General features: G+C 36.0%; 1 protein-coding gene across 3 annotated transcripts in view; it reads right to left on the bottom strand.

Moving 5' to 3' along the window:
* Positions 1 to 20,699, bottom strand: part of RABGAP1L (RAB GTPase activating protein 1 like) — a 657,995-nt gene that overhangs the window by 465,708 nt on the left and 171,588 nt on the right. For all 3 annotated transcript variants that reach the window (NM_001444343.1, XM_084974329.1, XM_013989628.3), the window contains 1 exon segment: positions 1,685 to 1,778. In NM_001444343.1, coding sequence (NP_001431272.1) covers positions 1,685 to 1,778 — 94 coding nt within the window.

Raw genomic sequence — 20,699 nt, 5'->3', positions numbered from 1 at the left:
GCAAAGATCTCAACTGGCTGCTTATTTAGTCATAAAAGTATTTTGTTTTCCTGCCCACCATACTGCCATTCTCTTGATCTCTCTTTAACTCATACTAGAAGCCTGGCAAGGATATCAATCTTCCTGGTTTATTCTCTCTCTTACTAAAATTTCTACATACTCCTAGAAACCTATAAAAATTATAGAAATGGGAGCCTGTCCAACTGATTAAAAAAATTCTGGCTCTAGAGCCAGACTGTCTAGATTCAAATCCTGGCTCTGTCATTTACCTGCTGCCTCACATAGCTATACCTCTGTTTTCTCATCTCTAAAATGAAGATAAGAATAATCCCTACCTCAGAGGGTTGCTGTGATGATAATTAACTAAGTTATCTAAAGCATTCCAAATAGCACCCAGTACATAGCAAGTACACTTAAGTCAGCTGTTACTTTTATAGCCACACCCTACCTTTCCTCCTATTATAGAATTTTCTGTGCTCCTAAATACAACTCCTCCATCATTCAACAAGTCCATATCTTCTTGCCTATTCATCAACATCTCTTGCAATTCTGTCCTCTTTCTCTGGCATTAGCAAATTTTCTCTCCCTACTACATAATTTCCAACAACAGAGACTGTACATGCTATACTGGCCATCTTAATGTTTAGAATAATCTCTCAACCCACATCCACTTCCTAACATGTCCCAATTTTTTAGCATTCCTTTACAGTAAAACTTTTCTCAAGAGCTATCTCTAGCTGCTGATTACCCTTCCTACTAGACATAATCCAATAAGGCTTTCATGCCTACCTTGAGGTACTTGTCTGAGTCACCAGTGACATTTAATTGTTGGATCCAGTGAAATTCTCAGGCTTCTTCTGACTTGATCTATCAGCAGTTGATCACTTCCTGATCTCTCTCTCTCTTTTTTTTTTTTTTTTTTTTTTCTGGCCACCCTGCAGCATATGGAGTTCCAAGTCCAGGGATCTACACTCAGCCACAGCTGCAACCTATGCCACAGCTGCAGCAACACTAGATCCTTTAACCTACTGTGCTAGGCCAGGAATCAAATCTGCATCCTGGTCCTACAGAGGTGCCACTGATCCCGTTGTACCACAGCAGGAACTTCTTGCCTCCTCCCTCTTGATAGACCTAGCTCACTTATTTCTACTTTGATTCTATTCCTACCCTATTGGCTGTTCTTCCTTGAATTCTTTTGCAGCATATTTCCTATTCATCTTTCCAAGTGCCAAATGCAGTGGTTGAGGGCTCAGCTCCAGATGACTTCTCTATCTGTATTCACTCCCTAAGTAATCTCAATATTAAGATTATGATATATAAATACACAGATTTTAATTAATAAAACAAATTAATATCAATTATATTGGAGAACAGACTTGTGGTTGCCAAGGGGGAGGGGGAGGGAGTAGGGTGGACTGGGAATCTGGGGTTAATAGATGCAAACTATTGCCTTTGGAGTGGATAAGCAATGAGATCCTGCTGTATAGTACTGGGAACTATGTCTAGTCACTTATGATGGAGCATGATGGAGGATAATGTGAGAAAATGAATGTATATATTTATGTGTGACTGCATCACTTTGCTGTACAGTATAAAATTGACAGAACACTGTAAATCAGCTATAATGGAAAAAATAAAAATTTGATATTTGATATTTTTTTAAAAAAGAAAAATAAGTTTTTACCATCTTCCTAGCAATTCTCCCCAAGAATATAGGATCTTCTCAGGACAATCCTTAGACACATCACCTGTTCCACTTGAAAGTTCATTATCACTCTCTGCAGAACACAAAACAACAAATATTATACTATATGCTATATTATTTATGTATTATAAAACAAGAAACAGAACTGTGTGTTGAATGAAACAAATAATACTTCTGCTTATATTATTACACTCATTGCAAAAATAACAGTACAAACTTCATCAATATATTTTATTTTTAGTGCCTATATATTTTCAAGGCATAAAAATTTTTATGAAAATTCTTATCCACAGTTTACACAGTATGAAGTTTAAAATACTGAAAAATTTTACCCAAAGAGAGTAAAATTTAAAAGCTAATGATAACACAATTATAAATTCCTACATGGTGTTTTATACATCAGATTAACATTCTCAAATATTAGTATTAATATTATTATTAATATTAATATTTAGTGAGACAAATAAATACCAAAAGAGTCAGATGTATATATCAATATATAACAGTGATAAACATTTATATTATGATACAAATACACAACCAGAAAGCTAAGGAAAATTTTAAATGTTTTAAAAGATATATTGATAAGTACAAGTTATTTTCCACTGAGGAAAGATGAAATTTTGTTTGGTCTTTTAAAATGGCAACTTTACAAAATATCCCAAAATGTAAAGCAATAGTTTTAGAAAGAATAAGATAGGTTGAGTAATAGTTTACAATCAGTGATAAGAATGAGTAATTCTAAGCTCTATAAATCTTTTAAATGGTAACAGAGTTGGTAGAGAATGGAAACGTATCGGGCACAATTTACCCACATTATAACAAAGACTTTGACATAATACTACCAAAGAAAAAGCTGGATAAGTTTGAATGATAAGCTAGATAAAAATCTGTCTGGCTGATAGCAAGTACCAACGTTTTATCTGCTGTTACAGTATAATAGGGATTGGCATTAAGTGAATCCCAAAGGGATCTGTGTTAAGAACAGAATTACTTAGCATGCTAAAAATCCAATGATCCAAGCATAAACTAATTCATATTGGTAGATATACTCAACACCAAAATCAATGTGAAAAACTGATTAAAAGATTTGGTCATATCTCTCTGAAAAGACTTCACCACGTATATAGTAAAATAAAACCAAAACACACACACACACACACACACACACACACACACACACAGGCTTCACCATCTTTAGGATAATACCAGAAAACAAGAATTATGAGGGATATTTTATTTAAAAAGTGAACCTTATTCTGGATACTGGGATGAAGGTTAGGAAAATATATACAGACATCATTAGCTCTAGAAATACCTCACATAAGTAACTCTATAAACTGCAAAAAGTGCATCATGAAAATAATAGAGATTTTTTTTAAAGCTAAAGCAAATGAAGTATTACCAAATATTGGAGGAATAATGTAACTAAAGCCTTAATATTAAAATACTCTAATGTGGAGTTCCCATTGTGGCTCAGCAGGTTAAGGACCCCATGTTGTCTCCATGAGGATGCAGGTTCAATCCCTGGCCTCGCTCAGTGGGTTAAGGATCTGGTGTTGCTGCAAGCTGCACCATAGGTAACAGATGCAGCTGGGATCCAGAGTTGCCATGCAGCTCAGGTTTGACCCCTAGCCAGGGAACTTCTATATGCCGAAGGCACAGCTGTAAAAAGAAAAAAAAAATTCCAGTGTGAACAACTATCCTTTATAATCTCCATAATTTTTTCAACTAAGCTGAGGCCCTTCTGAGAGTAATATGAAAATGAATAAAGGAAACCTCACTTAAAGTGAAGTAAAGAAGCCCTGGACGGGCACTTCTCACACATGGATTATTCACTGCAGCTTTCAGACCCCAGCATGAAGATTTCCTCCTGAACCAGCAACAGTAAGCTGCTACTACCTGCAGTAAATAAAGAACCCCAGCAGCCCTCCACAATTTCCTCCCTTTCTCTATTAAAGCAAGCTCCTCTGCTCTATTCTCTGGATATACCTACAGTTCTCCATCGTTTGCTTGTCTCAGATTGCAGTTCTCTGCTATTCCCAAATAAACTCATTTTGCTAGTAAAATAACTGGTTTTTGTTTTGTTTTGTTTTGTTTTTAAAGATCAGTGGTAAAAAGGAACACTATTCAAAGTTACAGTGAAAACAGGTTAGACTATGGCAGGCAAACAAAGACTGCTGGCCACCCCTTTTAAAAATTAGTACCAAGCATAATATAAGTACTTATAAGTTGATACTCAATTAAGCAAGGTCCAAGATGATCCCTCCTTATATTCTATTTTGCTACACAGTAAATAATAATATAACAATGTTCCAAATTATTTGATTAAGTTTGATGATTAGTACATGCTAAATTGAAGAACAAAATTTAAAATGCAATGAAAAGGAAAAAGAAAAAAGGAAACAAATATTGATGGACATCATTAACCTTGATTATAACGAAAATCAGAAAGGACTAATGATATGGAGAAACTTTCAGATTCTTCCCACTCTTACTGGGAAAGGAATCCCTAAGCATGACACAAAACCAAGGTGCTATGAGCAAGAATAAGAAATATGACTACCTATAAATTAAAAACTTCTATGCGGTAAGGTACAGAACACATTTTTTAAAGAAACAAGCAAAAAAAGTTCCAATATATGACAGGGCTATTTTACTTAATATACCAAGGTCTTACTAATCAATAAAATAAAGAAAAATCCAATAAAAAATTGGGCCAAGGACATGAACATAGTACAGGTCACAATATATAAAATACAGCTAGCTGATAAAGATATTAAAGGAGAGCCCTACCTCATTAATAATTTTTCAACACAAAACATTGAAACATATTCACTAATTAGACTGCCAGATAATATAAAGAATAATAATACCTAGTATTGATAAAAGTATGGGAAAACAAACAAGAAGGTTGATGTTTAAATGAGTAATCTCTTTTAATTTCTTAAGATTCTAAATTTATACACTATTTGATCCAGCAACTTCACTTCTAGAAATATATAATCTAGAAATACATATGCCAAGGAGAATATGCAAAGGAGTTTTCATTGTACCACTGCTTGTAATAATAAGAAATTATTTACTCAGCCATAAAAAAGAACAAAATAATGCCATTTGCAGCAATATGGATGGAACTAGAGACTCTCATACTAAGTGAAGTAAGACAGAAAGGAAATACAAATACCACAGGCTATCACTTATATCTGGAATCTAATATACAGCATAAACGAACCTTTCCACAGAAAAGAAACTCATGGACTTGGAGAACAGACTTGAGGTTGCCAAGTGGGAGGAGGAGGGAATAGGATGGACTAGGAGTCTGGGGTTTCTAGATGCAAGCTCCTGCGTTTCGAGTGGATAAGCAATGAGATCCTGCTGTACAGCACAGGGAACTATATCTAGTCACTTGTGATGGAACATGAAGGAGGATATTGTGAGAAAAAGAATGTATACATATGTGTGACTGGGTCACCTTGCTGTACAACAGAAAAATGACAGAACACTGTAAACCAACTATAATGGAAAAAATAAAAATCGTAAAAAACGAAATTGAAAACTATCAGGAATCCACCAATAGGAGTTTTATTAGCTAAATTATGGTATATCCATTAGAAAGAAAAGCATCAAGTACTTTAAAAAAATTGGTGAATTTATTTCACACTAATATGAAAGCCATACAAAGTATATTATTTTGTGATGAAAAGTGAAGAAAGAGAAGAATAGTATTAAGTATGGTTTCATTTTAGTAAATATTATTTCCTATATGTTTACAAAGACCTTTAAAAAAGGCTGCAAGAATATACACCAAACTGTTAATACCAATTGTGTTTCAGTACCTTTCAGTATCTTATCACATAGTAGGCACTCAATAAATATTCAGGAAGTGTATTTTTTACTTTTAAGTTTTACATATCTGTAATATTCTTATCTTTTAAAATAAGTATGCATAAGTATAATAAGTATGGGGAGAAGATTTTATCTTTTAAATAACATCCACTGCTATATGAAACAAAAACTCACTATATTGTTATAAACCCCTTCTAACACATCATAAAATCATCAATGATAACAATGTCTTGTCTTCCTGACAATCTCCCAAGTTATTTTCCACCACAGAAAGAAATCAGAACTGTAAACACCTAGATTAGCAGAGGAGAATCCCAAGGAAAAGTAAAGAAAATGATCACACTGACGCAACACCAGACAGACCTCTGATGAACAATTAAGGCAGAAGCAACAGCAAGTCAGGGGCCAAATGTCTGGATGGAAAAGAAGACTTAGTCAAGGAAGACTGACCTTGCGGTTTTAAATTTATATTCCAGAGACTATTCTAAGTCTTATAGGCCAGGCACCATGTTTAGTGCCTCACATGTATTTTCACTTAATTTTTACAACAGTGCCTGCTTGACACTGTTATTTCCATTTCACTAATATTTTGATTAAAGAAAGTAGTAGTCCTATAGTTTAAGTCCAATGACATCTGAAATGCTCTGTACGGTCCTGCTTTCTATTCCCTATAAAGACATGAAATTGCCCAGGTTTGTGAGTGTTGACTGACAAGAAGGACATTTCATATTTCAACTAGATGTGAGAGTTTGGGGGAGTCTGAAGATGTTAGGAGAGTTAGTTGAGGGAATTTAGAGCTAATAGCTTCAAATCCCTCTATCAAGTTAACTTTAGGAGCGATCTCTTGAGAGACTCTGCTTAACATAGAGAGTAGGATTTGGCAGAGACTCTTCTAATATGTATAACTTCAATTCATCCTCAAACACTTTCCTCATCGGTTTCAGGTTTCAATTTCCCTGCGGTTACTGGTCTCCTTCAGAAAGCAGGACCTTACAGAGCATTTCAGATGTCATTGGACTCATACCAAAGGACTACTACTTTCTTTAATCAAAACATTAGTGAAATGGAAATAACAGTATCAATCAGGCAGTGTTGTAAAAATTAAATGAAAATACATGTGGGGCACTAAAAATGGTGCCGAGCACACAGTAGTATTCAAGTGCTAGCTGTCATTTTTATTATTGTTGTTACTGAGCCCTCAGTTTCCTGCCCAACAGAACTTCAAAGTAACAAAAAAAGCATTCCAGGTTTGTTTTGTCTTATCTACTGATTTCTAACATTCAGAGAGCAGAAAGCAATTGCACAACACCAAAAGAAGATAAAATAGACATGTAAATTTTTAGATCAAACAAAATAAATATGCATGATACTTCAATCAAAATAATTTAAAGGGTCTCAACTTCAGCCACTCCCTGCTTTGAAAAAAAAATTGTGTCTCTATTAGAAATGTTTTTCATCCTAATCATATTAGGAAAATTTCAGTACTAGTATCAAGAGACATCATAAAAGAAAAAAAAAAATAGACACACACACACAATGCTTTTTTTCCCAATAAAGTTAAAAATAAGTCACAAAATTAGGGAGAGAGAAATAAAAATCTCAATTTCTTTTCTTTCCAATGAAAAATTACTCATAAAATAAAAAGCTAAAAAGTAAGCACATATAAAATGTGACTACTGAAGGTTTTCAGAGATTTCTTCCCTTAATTTTAGACTTTCTTGAATAATAAACATTTGCTGAAAGTAATACAGGCACTCCCAGATTTCTGTAAACTCCCTTATAAATTTGTTGGGGAGAAAAACAAAACAAAATGTTACTAATTGTGCAAAGCTTTTAGGAACAAAGGTCTGTATTATGATACCTGCCAACCTGGAATAGTACAAAAGTGATTCATTTTGATTAATTAGTTGACATTATTGTAAATAATGCCATTTTTGACAGCCAAACACTATAGTCACATTTTTATGACCTTGAATATAATACAATCTCTCATTTTTCAGAATATACTCTTTCTACATAAAAGGTTATATGCAATATAAATGATTGAAGTAAAGCAAAAGGCATTCTAAAGTAAAACAAAATTTCTGAAACTCTATAACATTTCTCACTGTCAAAAGCAAGCTGATTTATTACAGAAAGAAGATTCAAGGTAGAGGAGACCACAAATTGCATGTGTCTTTCCAACTAAATCATCATCACTGTCATTCTGAATCTAATTACAAGTTTCTAATTAATAATCCCTGTAGTTGCTAAGCATAGGTGATTAATAAAAATGTATCATCAATCATTGAAACCTGTCAACCACACTCAAGAGAACTAGGGCAGCCAACACACCTTGCCTGAAGGACAATTAACAACATTAAGCAAGCTGCTTTTTTAATCCTGACACTAGTATATTCTTTGTGTGTTTATACAGAGGTTTCATTTTACATTTTGCTGGGATATTAATGACTTAGAATTTACCTAGTTATTTATTTACATTTTGCATTTAAGTTTTTTGGAAATGCATTTGAATTTTCTGCCCATTTTCCTTTTCTTTAAACTGCTTTACTCAAGTATAACTGACATGAAAATAGTTGTAGATATTTAATGTATAAAACTTGATGTGTGTGAAGAGGATAGTAGTCTTAGGATAAAAAAATGTGAGCAATGTCTATTTGAATGTACTATCTATGACTCTTTTAAAAATAAATTGAGAGATGGTGAGAAAGGAAAGTATTATCTGGCAGATTTTTTTAAAAAGAACATATACAAATAGTTATACTAAAGGATTATTTTAAAACATATCATTCAAAAGATGATTTTTTAAAAGGCAGCCAATCAACTGGAAGAAAAAACTTAAGCAAAGGTTAGCGATAATTAGAAGCATAAAGTATCAAGAGAAGACAGAACTCATTAGGAGAGGTCAAATCTAACTGACGGATGGAGAGGAAAATCACTGACAGCTACCATGGGGTGTACAACATACTCAGAGTCCTCTGAGCAGGTCAGAGTCTTCAACCAAGAGTGTAACTCTGAAAGCTAAAATATTCACCAACAAATACAAAAGGATGGGGGAAGGCCCACAGAACTAGCCAAAGCAGCCACATGAAATCAGGCAGCCAAGGAAGTAACAGTGAGACCAGGTTCATGTCTGCATTTGGATATTTTTATATTCCCCTATGAGTTTATACTTCTGAATAGGAATCCAGTTGAGTTACTGAGAAAATGAGACAAATAGATATGGTAAAGACTGACTATCCCTCCACCCATCTCCACATACATGTATGGATGACATGTATAAGGACACATGTATGAATACACACACACACACATATACATATGTATGTATATGGAGAGGAAGAAAAGGAGAGAGGAAGAGAGATGGATAAATGTTTCCAAAATGGGGGTGGAGGATGTAAAATCTGGAGAAAATGGGCCTCTTGAAGGGAAAGCATATTACTTGATGGAGACATTGCCAAGTATAAAACACAAAGGGGGGAAGAGAAGAAATTGCCAAAATAGACTTAGGTTAGTCTTTTTTTTTTTTTTTTTATGTCAATGGTAGTTTTTATTTTTTTTTATTTTTTCCCTTTCTTTTTTTAATTTTTTTATTACTCAAATGAATTTATCACATCTGTAGTTGTATAATGATCATAACAATCTGATTTCACAGGATTTCCATCCCACAGCCCAAGGTTAGTCTTTAATACAGATTATCTCTTACACGTGACTATTTTAAAATTCAAAAGTGGCAGCAAAAGTATTTGTGAAAGCAACAGAAAATAATGGATTTTTGAGAAAAACTCAAGATTTTGGAATGTTTAAGTGCATGCTAAGCATCCGCTGCATGGCCCTATGAATAACACATCTCTTCTATAACAGCCTGAGTACTTGTCTGCCTTCCTTTCTAGACTAACTTACTGGCTCATGTGAAAGGCTGTGGTCAGGGCATCATTGTATTCCTCACTATCAAAGTAGGTGGCAATCAGTAAGCACTCAATAAATGTTTGATGAATAAAATAAGGAATGCAATATTTTCAGAACCTATGTATCAATTGCCTACATAATATTTCTGTTTGGATATCTAATAAGATTTCAAAATAAAACTCTTAATTTTCTTCCCATATCTGTACTTACCTGATTTCCCAACCCCTCTAACACTTTCATGAATAACAGCACCATCTAGGAGTTCCCATCATGGCTCAGTAGAAATAAATCTGACTAGCATTCTTGACGACGCAGGTTTAAACGCTGGCCTTGCTCAGTGGGTTAAAGATCTGGCACTGCTGTGAACTGCGGATGCAGATCGCAGACGCAGCTCGGATCCCGCGTTTCTGTGGCTGTGGTGTACAGCTACATCTCTGATTTGACTCCTAGCCTTGGAATCTCCATATGCCGTGGATGTGGTCCTAAAAAGACAAAAATAATAATAACAGCACTATCTGTTACAGTTGTTCAAATTGAAAATCCGCAAGTTATTCTTGAAACTTTCTACCCTCATCACCTACAGTTAATTACCTAACCTCGTGGACTCGACCTCTAAAACATCTCTCTCAAATCAATCTACTTTTTTCCCTCTCCAAATACAATGTAATCCAAGCCTCCAGATTTTGGCATAGATTACTATAAAAATCTCCCAAATGATCCCCCGATTCCATTCATGCTCTCTACTCAACTCCATTCTCTATGTATACCACTGGAGTGGTGTTCCAAAATCCTGAATTAAACCTTTGTCTCTTTCCAGCTTAGAATCCTTCAAACCCTTCAAAAGAGAAAAGCAAAACTCCTCACTATGGCTTACAGGAAGTTACATGATATCCCCTGGCTACCTGTTGCCCTTGCTTGCCCCCACCCTTCAGGCACCTGTCCTCCCATCCTCTTCTTCCAACACACCAAACACTTTCACCTTGAGCCTCTGTACTAACTGCTCTCCCTCCTCAAATGCTCTTTCCCCGTCTTCCAATGGCTGGCTTCCTCATGCCCTTCAGATCTCATTTAAAATGCCACCTCCTCAGAGAAATTTTTTGCACCAAATCTAAACTAGCCACCCAGACTGATCAAACATAATTTTTCTATTTATTTTTATCTGTTATCTCTCCCCTAATTAGAAGTAGAGAAAATATATCATCTTATTATGTCAAAGGACTTCAAGATCACTCCCAGGTTCAATAATTTACAAGGAGGACTCACAGAACTCAGCATACAGTTGTACTTAACACTTTATGACAGTGAACAGATATAAAGAAAAAGGGGCAAAGGGAAAAGGCACATTGGGTGACATCTGGAGGAAAGCAGGCACAAACTTTCCAAGAGTCTTCTCCTAGTGGAGTACCAGAGGACACACTTAATTCCTCCAGCAATGAGGAGTGACAGCATGTGTGAAATGGTGTCTACCAAGAAAGCTCTGTGGAGACTCTGTGCCTGAGATTTTTCTTAGGGCTGGTCCTCTGAGTACCCTCTGCCTAGTATGTACCAAAATTTCAGATGTCAGACAGAAAGCAGATGTTCAGCATAAACCACACTGTTAATTAAAAGAGCTGAGGCACACAATGAGCCACTCTTCTCAGTAAGGGCAAGTGAGGGCCCTCCTGAAACCTAAGTTTACCAATGCCAGCCAAGGGGCAACCTTGCAAGCAGGATCTTCAAAGGTTGCAGTCTGAAGTCTGCTATATAAACTCTCTTCTGCAAACTCACTCACCTCTATATCACCTATTCTAACTTCCATTAACAGATTTCTAAAGCAAAAATATGTTTTTCGTCTCTGAATCTAACATTTCTAAGAGATTTCCCTTCATTAAATAAATATTTACTTAACACTTGCCACATGCTAGGCAATGGGAACTCAAAAAAGAATAAAATACCATCTGCCCCTGAGAAATTCACACTTCAGAGGGTGAGAAAAATGAATGCAAAAGACGATATTTATAATAAAGTATTTTAAGAATTATTACAAAGGTGTGTTCAAAGTACCGTTAGAGCAAGATGGTGGAAAAGCTTACACTGCCTCAGTGATTATGGAAAAAACTTCCATAAAAAATTAAAAGAGAGAATAAAGACCCAACTTTAGCTAGAAATGGTCAAGTAAGATTATCTGAAGAAGTAATACTTGAGCTGAGATCTAAATGATGAGAAAAAGGCAGCCAGCAGAGGTGCTGATCAAAGTACCTTCCAAAGAATAACATATCCAATGGTACCAAGACAGGTCCATTAGAGGGAAATTTCTAAATACCTAGCATATGGTAGATATACAATAAATGATATAAGTATAAATTTACTAGTATAAAATAACAATCTATTAGTATAAAATCATGTCCTCTTCAAGTATTATGAAATTGATGATTTAGGAGTTCCCATCATGGCTCAGCGGTTAACGAACTCGACTAGTATCCATGAGGACATGGGTTCAATCCCTGGCCTTGCTCAGTGGGTTAAGGATCCAGCGTTGCCATGAGCTGTGGTTGTAGGTCGCAGACACTGCTTGGATCCCAAGCTGCTGTGGCTGTGGCATAGATCTGCCTCTGTAGCTCCAATCCAACCCCTAGCCTGGGAACCTCCATGTGCTTACAGGTGTGGCTCTAAAAAGAAAAAAGACCAAAAAAAAGAGAAAGAAATTGATGACTTAAAAGATTAGATATATAAAGCCCATCCCACCAGTATAGTTGTATATATCTATCCTATTCATTTATAAAAAAAAATTTTGAAGCAGAAGTTAAAAATGGTACAAGTAAAATGGAGAATATGAGATCACTAACATGTGGACTCTAATAAAAACTGATAAAAATGGACTTACAAAACTGAAACAGACTCAAAGATTTTGAAACCAAATGTATGGTTACCAAAGGGGACAAGTGGGGAGGAGGGATAAATTAGGAGGATGGAATTAAATATACAAACTACTATATACACACTACTGTATAACACAGGGAAATCTACTCAATGCTGTGTAATAACCTATATGGGAAATGAAAAGAAAATGGAATGGATATATGTGTATGTATAATTGATTCATTCCACTAGACACCTGAAACTAACACAACTTTGTAAGTCTGCTATACTCCAATATAATTTTTTGAAAAGGAAAAAAAAATTTAAAAAGAGTATTAAAAAAGAGCATATATGTATATACCACTAAGTTAGGTGGTTGTACAGAAGAAACTAACACAATGCTGTAGATCCACTATACTTCAATTTAAAAAACTTTTTTTTTTTTGCTTTTTAGGGCTGCACCCACAGCATATGGAAGTTCCCAGGCTAGGCTGCAGCTGCTAGCACATACCACAGCCACAGAAACACCAGATCTTTAACCCACTGAGTGGGGCCAGGGACCAAACCCGCTTCCTCATGGATACTAGTCTAGTTTGTTAGCCCGAGGCACAACAGAAACATCTAAAAATTTTTTTAAATCAATGAATTATTCATTCATTCAGCTATTTACCAAGTATCCACCACATGGCCAAACTTAAAAAGGTGAAATAGATATGATTCCTAACTTGGAGGAATTTATGTTCTAGCAGAAAAAAAGGAAATGGACATAGACACATGACAACAGAATAGAGTACATGCTATAGTAGAAATAGGAACAAAAAAGTCAATGGTTCGAGTTGGGTAAGAAAGACATCTTAGATCAGAATACCCAGGCTAAAACAATATACAACAGCTAAATGAAAAATTAAGCCTTATCCTACTCGTAAAACAAGGCAAATAAGGAAAAAAATAAAAGATTACATATACAACTCTTACTAATAAAAGATTTAAAAAATAACTTCATTAAGACAAATACTTTTTCCTAAGCTGTGTAAGCAATTTATCTCCTAAATTTTTATATAAAAAGACCCTGAATAAAATATGTCATGTCCAAGAAGATATTTTTAACACATCTGCAGAAATATCTCTTACATGAACCTTTGATTAAAGCAGAAAATACAAAAATAGTATGACATAGAAGGCCCTCCATTATCCAGCCTCTGTATTCTCTTACCTCATTTCCCACCCTTACAGGTGAACTATGTATATTTTACTACACACATAATGCTGTTTCCCATCACCTGGGGCTTCCCTCTGCCTTGAAGGACTCCCTGATCATAGCATCCAAATATTTCTAGGTAAATAATATGCATTAATCAAGACTGAGCTCAGAGGCATAATTTTCAAGACATTTTCCCTGAATTTTCAGGCCAAATTAAGTTCATTTTCCTCAGCTCACATCACTCCCTCTTCACATCTTATTAAGGTTGACCCACCTCATCCACAGGTTCTGCATCTATGGATTCAAACAACTGTAGATCATCTGTAAGGGACTTGAACATCAAAGGATTTTAGTATCTGCAGGGAGTCCTGCATTTATTGTATTTTACTAAAATTATCAGTTTATGGGTCTTTTTCTCTAACTAGACTATAAGCTCCTCAAGGATAAAAGTCATGTCTTATTCTGTGTCCACAGCACTTAGCAGAGAAGTGGTTGCCCACTAAAAGTTTATTAAACTTTTACAATTTTGATAAACCTACAAGTAACAGATTTAAGTTAGAGATGGTTTTCTAAAAATCTGAACTGATCCAGAACTCACATTTGAAAAACACAGAAGAATAAATAGTTTTCTTTAGAGATAACATCCTGAAAAGCAACTGTACATCTTTCACAGTCTATAGTAAAGACTCTTCAAAACTGAGATCATTAGCAAGTGCCAGATGTATCTGTGGTCTGCACTGTGAATGAGAGAAGATCCAGCTATTCTGTACACTTCTTAGGTGAATGAACAGCAAAATGAAATTGCATTACAGATGTCAAAGAGCCTTTCATGTCTTCCCACTTGGATCTCAGCCCAAGTTATCCTCTAAAAATCAGTGATTCTCAATTCTTTCTACCTCTATCTTATCATTCACATAAGTAGCCCATTCTCATGAATGACATTTCTCAATGCATATAGTGATTTTTCAACTTGGGACACACACCTCTACAGTAACAAGGCACTCCTGTAGATTGAGAACTCTTGCTTTACATATATTATTTCAATTTGAAAACATCACACAGGATCTAATATGTTAATCTTTTATGAGCATATTTATAACATAATATAGTCTTTTCCTTTAAAAAATGTGATAAAGACTAACATACAAAAATGTGACTTATGTGAACATCAGACCATTAAATTCAAACTATAATCCATACTTCTGCTCCTTTGCCCTAAAATCTGGTTGCTGGTCATAATGAAAGAAATGGAAATCATTTGCATCATTTTATGATTAAGGAGTATTATTCTACTTATGCAAAATATTATCCTCTTTTCAAGAAAAGTAGTGAGAATAAAACTCACGATTTCTGGAGTTTCCGTCGTGGCACAGTGGTTAACAAATCTGACTAGGAACCATGTGGTTGCGGGTTCGGTCCCTGCCCTTGCTCAGTGGGTTAATGATCCGGCGTTGCCGTGAGCTGTGGTGTAGGTTGCAGACACGGCTCGGATCCCGCGTTGCTGTGGCTCTGGCATAGGCCGGTGGCTACAGCTCCGATTCGACCCCTAGCCTGTGAACCTCCATATGCTGCGGGAGCAGCCCAGGAAATAGCAAAAAGACAAAAAAAAAAAAAAAAAAAAAAAAAAAAAAAGACAACAACAACAAAAAAAACTCACGATTTCTTAAATTATGGAGTTTAACCCCTTAATTATATAATATGACATTATAAATATTCAACAGAAGTCTTACTTTGGAAATGACTATAGGTGCAAAGCTTTCAAGAGGTATCCAAATTCTAACTACTGAAATTCAACTTGTCTTAGTGTCTGTACCTCTAATATCTTTCATTTATTTTACACACATCTCTTTCCATCCCTATACTATAAGTTCCTTGAAGATATGAACTAATCTCAAGCATTTACTGCAGCATTTAATATATGCCTTGCATATAACAGGCTTTAAATATAATCGAGTGCAGGAAGGATGAAAGAATGGAATCTGGAAAGGAAAGTAAGTAGGACAGAGCAAAGCTTGGGAATGGTGGAAGTAAGGAAGAGAAAACTAACACTAGAGAGTCATACAGGTTATGGGGAGAGAGACAATTAGAAAGACTACTAAGCAGGTTAGAGCTGGGCAATTCTGAAGAGACATAAAAAAATCTAACGCTCTTATTTCTCTGGTGTAAAATTTTGTTTGTGGTTTTGTACAAAGAAAAAAGGACAAATTAACTTCTATTTTATTTTTTTAAATACCAATCAAAAAAAAAACTGTAATGTGTTCAAATGGATACCACTTAGAACTTTTATTGAATAATTTGCCTATTTACAGTATAATGAAAACATTAACAGAACTGTATTATGTCGACTTTCTGCTGACATACACTTTACAAATAAATACTTGCTCCAGCCAGAATATTAAATGCAGTGTAATATTTTTAGCACAAAGTTTTCAGAAAGCTCAGCTGTCTTCCTGTAGTTTTAAGAGGTCTGAGTCACTCAACTCCCAATGCCATATTTAAATCATTAGAACACCACATCCCCCTGGCGTAACAAGAGTCATAATTTCTCCAACTGAAAAATTAAGCTCTTTCCTTCTAGATACTAACTGCTGATAAACAGAATGGCATATGAATTACTTCCATAATCATTCTGCAAATAGTTAACAGGTTCTCAGTCTTGCTTTAGCTAAAAGAGTTAACTGTACATAGAATACAGTTATAAAGTAATCAGGAGACTAGATTCTGATCCTGACAGTCACTCAATCTCAGGGTCTCAGTTTCCAGAACTGTAAATGAGATAGTTCAGTATAGATTCAAATAACTTTTATTAAGTACATTCTGTGTGCAAAAACATAATGCCTAAGTTGTTGCCAGGCTCCAGCATTTAAATATTTTAACTATTTGAGGTTAACAAATTTGTCCTGGCTGAACTAGATGATATATAGAGAACCAACAACTAGCACCCTCTTCGTCAGAGGTTTTCCTCTGACACCTGCCTCCCCAAGCCCTGTCCACAGACAGGCACTTGGGAGTTACAGTTGCTGTTGGCAATTTCTGGCTTCAACCCAAACCCCCACGTGAGGCTGATATAAACACGGGGGGTCTACCACACTCAGCTCCCACCTGTAATGGTGGCAGTGCTTGAGGAAGAAAAGGAAGATTCAAGCAAGGTCTTAGCCTCGAAAACAAAGAGTGTTTATGTTGTAGCATAAACACTTTTCTTCAACTGTGTGAACTTAGGGAAGGAGTTTAACTTCCCTAAGCTTCAATTTTTCTGTTCTTAAAAAAAAAAAAAAAAATTAGATAAAAATACTACCTCATAGGACTGGTGCGAGAATTAAACAGACAATTCACATAGTTTTTATACATATTTTTATCACTATTAATAACTAGAAAGTAGAACCAACTGCCTTGTGAATCAGTTACTTAACCTGTTTCCAGAGGCCAGTCTACCTGCCAGGCAGTCAGGGAATTCTACTTCAGGAGGAGGACAAGCAGTAAATGACCCTCAGATCTCTTCTAACTCAAAGATTCACTGGAAATATGCAGCTGTATCACCATCACCAGGATGTGTGAAGAATCACATCAAGGTGGTCACTACAAGCTTTTAGTCTGAATCTTAATTACTAAATTGGGACAAAAGGTGTTAAGGTGGCCATGAAAGCACTCCTAGATACATGGTCTCTGAAATGGGCTTTGCATAACTACAGACTGTCTGTTATCACTTATGGGAATAAAAGCCCAGAGGCTAGAGAGGGTGCACTCTGCAAAATAAATGTCAGCTATAAAATGTCAACAATAATCCCAGGGGTGTGGATATCTGTTCAATAAAAGTTAGCTCCTATGATTGCTCTTATCACATCATAGGAGCTGTCCCCAGGAATTATCACAAAAATAAGTTTGGAGTACTACCTATTTGCTCTTAGGCACCCTATATACTTTAACACTACTGACAAACTGTAGGGTTCCAGATTTCATTAGAGATCATTCTCCATAACACTTAAATTTCTTCAGTTAGGTGAAGCATGATTAAGCTGTCTTATTCTAACACAAATATGTTTTTATGTAATTTATTTCCACCACACAATATAAACAAGGTACTGGTCAAAGATGAAGCAACAGTAAGCACAGTGCTGACAGAGTAAGCACTCAATGAACATCTGGGAGGGAGAGACTCCCAGCGGAAAGTAAAAATCTCTCCCCCTCAAATAGGATGGATTATTTCCGGGTTCCCAGCAGCTGTGATCTGTATATCCATGGTTTGCTGGGATCCCAAAACAATATACGCCTCTTAACAAATAAAAATCCAAAAGGAGTAGGTGTGAGTAGAGAAAAGCAATGGTTTTTCATGGCTTTTCTCCCAAGCTATCACAAAAATAAAGCTCACTTCCTTCCTGATTTCCCTTCACACTAACATGCAACAGATATATAAATCAAATGAGATGTTTTTTAGAACTTGACTAAAGGTATTGTGAAATACTAAATCTCTGACAGCAAGAGTAGTTTATATACAGTTTAGCAGTCAAATAGGCATTTACAAAATTAAGACCTATTAGCCTAATAAACATATAAGACATGCTCAATCTCATTTGTAATCAGGGAAATGGAAACAGAATGAGATGCTATTTATCACCATCAGAGTGGTAAATATTTAAAAGATTGGTAATACCTCTTGTTGATGAAGGTATGAGGTAAAGGTGCTCAGATACACTACTGGGAAGGGTATAAATATGCAGTCTTTCTAGAGAGCAATTTAGTAGTACCTATCAAAAAGCAGATTGTGGAGTTCCCGTCATGGCGCAGTGGTTAACGAATCCGACTAGGAACCATGAGGTTGCGGGTTCGGTCCCTGCCCTTGCTCAGTGGGTTAACGATCCAGCGTTGCCGTGAGCTGTGGTGTAGGTTGCAGACATGGCTCGGATCCTGCGTTGCTGTGGCTCTGGCGTAGGCCGGTGGCTACGGCTCCGATTAGACCCCTAGCCTGGGAACCTCCATATGCTGCGGAAGCGGCCCAAAGAAATAGCAAAAAGACAAAATAAATAAAAATATCCTGTGAACAGTAAAGCGGCCCAAAGAAATAGCAAAAAAAAAAAAAAAAAAAAAAAAAAAAGCAGATTGTGGAGTTCCCATTGTGGCATAGTGGAAATGAATCCAACTAGGATTCATGAGGTTGAGGATTCCATCCCTGGCCTTTCTCAGTGGGTTAAGGATCTGGCGTTGCTGTGACCTGCGGTGTAGCTTGCAGACTAGGCTCGGATCCCACGTTGCTGTGGCTGTGGAGTAGGCCGGTGGCAACAGCTCCAATTAGATCCCTAGCCTGGGAACCTCCATATGCCTCGGTGCAGCCCTAAAAAGACAGAAAACCACCACCACCACCACCACAACAACAAAAAACAGATTCTGCTTCAGAGAATAAACACAAGGAAGACTATTCTTTACAGCATTTGAAATAATAGCAAAAGGATGGATGAAAATTGATTTCAGAACCTTCAAAAGGAAAGTTATGCTAATACAATGTCACAGCATGGTATGCAACTAAGAAGACTGAAAAATAGTTTAATGTAGGGTTCATAATAGGTTGTTTAATGTGAAAATCAAGTTGCCAAATAGCATATACACAAGGTTCCTTTTGAAAACAAATACATAAACTGCTAAATGATTTCTCCTGAAAATTGGTATTGGTGGGCAATAGGAGACTATTTTATATTTGTATTTAAAATTTTTAAACAATAAAAAATGAGAAAGAAAACTCCACATATTTTTCTAAGTGTGTTTTTTAAATAATACAAATCTGATTGCCTATCCTCCCAAATCATAAATCAGTGGCTGGCTTTATTCAGACAATTTTTCAGTAGTAGTATTGTTAATTTATTTAAATGTCTTAAAGTTTTGATTAAGCAAATGATTTTCTCAACCAAAACCCATTTTAGTTGATTCATGTGCTTGGAAAAACTGAAATGACAAACATATCAATAATATTTGCAAGGAGAAAGTAGAACATGATATTATCTCAGAGAAAATTCACTTGGGGTTTTTTTTTCTACCTTTGGCTCATCATTTGTCAATAATGACGATAATTTTAAGAACCCTACGTGTTTTTAACCAAGCTCTCTTTATTGGACTACCATTTAAAATGTTATTGATATCATATGAAGCTGCAGCCATTGTAAATAAATATTTTTATCTCCTTCTTAGCATGCTGGATCTAAACAACCTTTTCAAACACATGCTTTACTGAACCACTTACAAAAATATAATTAGAACAAAAATGCTAATAGAAAGATAAATAAAATCAAGTCAAATTTCTATAAAAACTACGTGGAACTTAGCCAGTGACACTGACCCTTCAAGTACAAAGTTCACTTATCCATCATTTAAAGGTCAGCGCTACTATCAACAAAGACATTTATGGAGTTCCCATCTTGGCTCAGTGGTTAATGAATCCGACTAGGAACCATGAGGTTGCGGGTTCAATCCCTGGCCTTGCTCAGTGGGTTAAGGATCTGGCGTTGCTGTGAGCTGTGGTGTAGGTTGCAGACGCAGGTCGGATCCCGAGTGGCTGTGGCTCTGGCGTAGGCTGGCGGCTATAGCTCTGATTAGACCCCTAGCCTGGGAACCTCCATATGCCACAGGAGCGGCCCTAGAAAAGGCAAAAAGACAAAAAAAAAACAAAGACATTTACAGGATTAAATTAAGCCTTCCCATCTTCAAAAAAGCACCAGTATATAATTTTACTTAGAATACAATTGCTGTGCATGTAAATGTGTGAGATTTCTGTACATCTGAATATATTTCATTAAAACAAAATTGGAAATCCTCAGGTCATGAGATAATCATGTTCCTTAAAAAAAAAATGACAAGAGGAGTTCCCACTGTGGTGCAATGGGATCAGTGGCATCTTGGGAGTGTAGGGATGCAGGTTTGGTCCCCAGCCTGGCACAGTGGGTTAAGAATCCAGCATTGCCAAAGGTCACAATTGTGGCTTGGATCTGATCCCTGGCCTAGGTCACAATTGTGGCTTGGATCTGATCCCTGGCCTGGGTCACAATTGTGGCTTGGATCTGATCCCTGGCCTGGGAACTCCATACGCCTCAGAGAGGCCAAAAAAAAAAAAAAAAAAAAAATGTTGAGAAAGAAATTTTGTATTTACTGAAAACATTAGATATCCAAGTTTTTTCCCTTGATTCCCAACTATTCTGTGAATTAAATTAAATAGGA

The sequence above is a fragment of the Sus scrofa genome, chromosome 9, assembly GCF_054392235.1.
Source record: "Sus scrofa isolate SSC_HxYL_T2T_F1_AM1 chromosome 9, Sscrofa_HxYL_maternal_Yorkshire_Landrace_v2.0, whole genome shotgun sequence".
NCBI lineage: Eukaryota > Metazoa > Chordata > Mammalia > Artiodactyla > Suidae > Sus > Sus scrofa.
This window is presented reverse-complemented; position numbering and strand designations above follow the sequence as displayed.